A 3,934-nucleotide genomic window follows, 5' to 3' on the forward strand; every position below is an offset into this window, starting at 1 on the left:
ACTCACCCTCAGGCCATCTGAGATGTAGATGAGTTTGTTTCTTCATCGGAACAGGTTTGGAGAAATGTAGCATTACATCACTTGTTCACCAATGGATCCTCTGCAGTGAATGGGTGCCGTTAGAATGAGAGTCCAAACAGCTGATAAAAGCATCAAAATAATCCACAAGTAATCCACATGACTCCAGTCCATCAATTAACGTCTTGTGAAGTGACAAGCTGTGTGTCCATCTGAGAGACATTTTAACTTTAAACGGCTTTCGGCCGGAATATGAGTTCATAATCCATAACAGCACTTTCTCCAGCTTTAAAAATCCCTCCTCTGTTGACCTCTCGCATCAAAAATGACATATTTGTTTAGAACTGTTTTGGACTATTTTCGCTTGTAAATGGTGGTTGATCTGTGCATATTTCTCTCCTGATTCAGACGAGATGACTTTTTCACTGGAGAAAGCAATATTATGGATAGATAGATAGTATTTTAGCCGGAAGCAAAATGTCTCGATTGTCTTGATGCTTATTATAAACATTCAGCTTTTCACTTCACAAGACGTTAATTGATGGACTGGAGTCATGTGGATTACTTGTGGATTAATGTGATGTTTTTAGCAGCTGTTTGGACTCTCATTCTGACGGCACCCCTTTCACTGCAGAGGATCCTTTGGTGAGCAAGTGTTGTAATGCTACATTTCTCTAAATCTGTTCTGGTGAAGAAACAAAATCATCTACATCTTGGATGGCCTATGGGTGAGTACATTTTCAGCAATTTTTCATTTTTGGGTGAACTATTGCTTTAATATTGGCTAATATTCAATAGTGCAGGATGTCATATCTGTCTGTATTTTGGCAGGCCCTGTGGAGCTCAGGAATCATCCGAACAGACCCACGGATTAAAGACTGCTACAGCCTGATGCGGAAATTACAGGAAGCAGATGGAACTGTTGACAGGAGCACTTTTCACAGGCCAGACAGAATCTTGATACCAATAATCAAATTTAAAGCATCTTAAATATAAATTCTAAACACCCTTAATCTATTATGCTGCTAATATACTTCATTTGTGAACATCTTGCAGGTGCGTGACTGGCTTTGTGTCTTTCATCCTGAAGGCATTGCAGGGAAGATTTGTCATTCCAGATTTCTCTACATTCACAGAGGAAACACAAAAGCTGTTTATTAAATGCAAACAACTCTCCTCTGTGAAGGCACGTCAAATCTGTTTCCGCTGCTGTTGTTGTTGTTCTTTTTATATAACAGTCTAGTGAAAAAGACGTGCAAAGAATAGCACAGGTTATTTTCTAATTGATTGTTTCATGACAAATATCACAATGTGACTCATATCCTGTGCATTTCTGAACAGGAGAAAGAAGATGTAAGAGAGAGCGCCACAAAATGGGGCATTTCAGTTTGTACCGTGGATGGACAGAGGTACCACACAACAGTTCAATTCAATTGATTTGATAAGAGGTCTTCAACAGGGGGTCTTTGCATCCCTTAGGGGGTCCACAGTGGCACTGCAGGACGTCTGGCAATTATTGTTTAATCTCAAACATTTTTTTGTGAAAACATGACGAGATATGTTAAGCAAAAATATATATAAAAGAAAATATAACAACAAAAATAGAAGAAAAATGTATATATATTCGTCTTATTTCCTCTTCATTTTAAGAAATGTTTTTTGAGCACTAAATCAGCATATTAGAATGATAATTCAGTTTTGCCATCACAGGGATAAATTACATTTTTAAATATATTAATTACAAAATAGTTCTTTTAGATTGTAATAATATTTCTGTTTTAACTGTAATTGAGATCTTAACTTGGTTGAATTTATCTTAAACAAAGCTATAATTAAAAGTGAATGTTACACTATAATTGATTGTTATATTATATTATATACAACATTTTAAAAAGGTACTACAATTACAACTGTAATTCTTTTTTTTAATACTCAAATTTAATATTATTTCCAAATTATCAATTCAGTTTACCTGTTGAATTTTAATGAGATGCTGTTGTTTTTTGGACTTTAGACTTTCCTTAGGAGACTGGCCTGAACCTTGCATTCTGGGAGAGATTTCTTGGCCTCTCATATACGGTCTAGCGGTGGACCAGCAAGGATCCGACTATGTGCACAGATTTGTAGGGATGGAGGAATATTCCAAATACGAGTCTCCATTTACCCTGACCAAGCAAGGTAAGTTCAGTCAGTTCATTCCACGTATTCCATTTCTTTGAGTTATGTTCAGTTTTGCACTCAAGAACAGTTTGATGTTCCGTTCAAAAACATCTGGCTTAGCAGTGCTTAAAAACAGCAAACTTGTTTGCAGGTGTGCCTCATAGTCCGCTGGTTGAGACAGGAGCCATTATCTGCACTTCTTTATTACAGGTAACAATGTCGCTTGTTTAAAAATGAACAAAAAAGCATGTTTTATTGACTGTTTTTGTCATAAAACAGCTGGCAACCAGACCAGTCACTGATGAGGAAGAAAAGTATGAGTCTGTAAGCTTAAATTTTACATTAACCAGCTACATTTGATGACAAATAAGGCTTTAAAGCAATCTTAAAGCAAACCATTCTCACACAGGTTTTGAATATCATCAGAAGACTGTGCAACAAGGAGCATGCAAACCTAAACTGCACCAGGTATTTTCAAGAGAAATTGATTTTTTTCTGTGCTATTCAGCGTTTATTTGTTGGTGTTAATTGCAACTGTTGTCACTGCCGTTGCAGTTATCAAAACCTGCGAAAAGACATCATCCGTCTCCATGCGCTTTCATTTTACTTACAAGAGAAGAAAGTAAGTCAGGGATAATTCCCTAAAAGATCAATTTTGTTTCCACATCACAAAGGGTCTTTTAAACTCATCTGTTTTTCATAACTAAATCATTCCAGTGCTTTCCAGAAGGTGTGGGGATCAATTCTACACTGGATTTACTGTTACAGGTATCCAGATTTATGTGTTATATTCTTGATAAGAAAGAATGCATGATTGAATTTTCATTTTGCATACGTCTCAGTGTTTATCGACAGAAGTCACCTGCGAGTCTGGCGCTGCACTGGCCGCAACCCTAGCTAATGGGGGACTGTGCCCCCTGTCAGGTGACCAAGTGATGTCACCCCACGCCGTCCGCAGCACGCTTTCCGTGATGCAGGTGGCTGGAATGAATGATTATTCCAGAATGTTTCATTTCAAGGTGAGTTTGTGACTAAGCTGGTAAATAATGAGTCATATTTGTGTCATATATTGCAGGTTTAACATCAGTTGTGTTTAAGTTCCGCAAATCTTCAGTTTAAATTCACTCCCACATCTCTAACAGGATTTTTGAAGCAATTAAATTTGCTCCCACTTTCATGTAACTAATTAAAATGGCCTCTACCCTGCAACGTTAATTAGCAATAATGGTAACAATCGTCAGTAATGAATTAACAATGCCTGAAAGAATTATGTATTCCCCTACTGCCCTCTAATGGACATAGTCCAGAATGCTTTATTGTCTCTTTAATTCCTGGATAATAATGCAGATGTACCCGTTTGAAATGTGCACGAGGATTTAAAGCAGAATAATTTAGGCTGGATAATATAATTGTTTTCAATATCATTCTACAATGCAGACATCTGTGCCTGCTAAGTCCAGTCAGTCTGGTGTCGTGTTGATCGTGGTTCCTGGAGTTCTGGGACTCATGTGCTGGTCTCCTGGACTGGACTGCAATGGAAATTCATGGAGGGGTGTCCATTTCTGTGAGGTATGGAAATGGATCAATATACTTCAGTACGAAATCAAAATTGGAGTTTTGTGGCTTTTAGTCCATGTTCCTTAGCTCAGTTTATCTAAAGCAGGGCTGCCCAAACTCGGTCCTGGAGGGCCAATGTCCAGCAGAGTTTAGCTCCAACTTGCCTCAACACAACTGCCAGGAAGTTTCTAGTATGCCT

At 37.9% G+C, this 3,934-nt stretch overlaps 1 protein-coding gene and 1 long non-coding RNA gene across 3 annotated transcripts in view; one reads left to right on the plus strand and one right to left on the minus strand.

Annotated features, from left to right (window-relative positions):
- The window catches only part of glsl (glutaminase like), an 18,445-nt gene that overhangs the window by 9,592 nt on the left and 4,919 nt on the right, over positions 1-3,934 (plus strand). For both annotated transcript variants that reach the window (XM_016569712.1, XM_016569713.1), the window contains 11 exons: positions 850-962; positions 1,075-1,204; positions 1,360-1,427; positions 2,033-2,196; positions 2,330-2,388; positions 2,458-2,502; positions 2,588-2,646; positions 2,734-2,800; positions 2,896-2,946; positions 3,021-3,197; positions 3,616-3,747. In XM_016569712.1, coding sequence (XP_016425198.1) covers positions 850-962; positions 1,075-1,204; positions 1,360-1,427; positions 2,033-2,196; positions 2,330-2,388; positions 2,458-2,502; positions 2,588-2,646; positions 2,734-2,800; positions 2,896-2,946; positions 3,021-3,197; positions 3,616-3,747 — 1,065 coding nt within the window. The remainder of the gene's footprint in view (positions 1-849; positions 963-1,074; positions 1,205-1,359; positions 1,428-2,032; positions 2,197-2,329; positions 2,389-2,457; positions 2,503-2,587; positions 2,647-2,733; positions 2,801-2,895; positions 2,947-3,020; positions 3,198-3,615; positions 3,748-3,934) is intronic.
- LOC107753551 (uncharacterized) overlaps positions 3,664-3,934 on the minus strand; it is a 6,066-nt gene continuing 5,795 nt past the window's right edge. The window contains exon 3 of the long non-coding RNA XR_001641479.1: positions 3,664-3,740. This is a non-coding gene — a long non-coding RNA (uncharacterized LOC107753551). The remainder of the gene's footprint in view (positions 3,741-3,934) is intronic.

This window comes from Sinocyclocheilus rhinocerous, unplaced genomic scaffold (genome assembly GCF_001515625.1).
Source record: "Sinocyclocheilus rhinocerous isolate Xijiao unplaced genomic scaffold, SAMN03320098_v1.1 scaffold200, whole genome shotgun sequence".
Lineage (NCBI taxonomy): Eukaryota > Metazoa > Chordata > Actinopteri > Cypriniformes > Cyprinidae > Sinocyclocheilus > Sinocyclocheilus rhinocerous.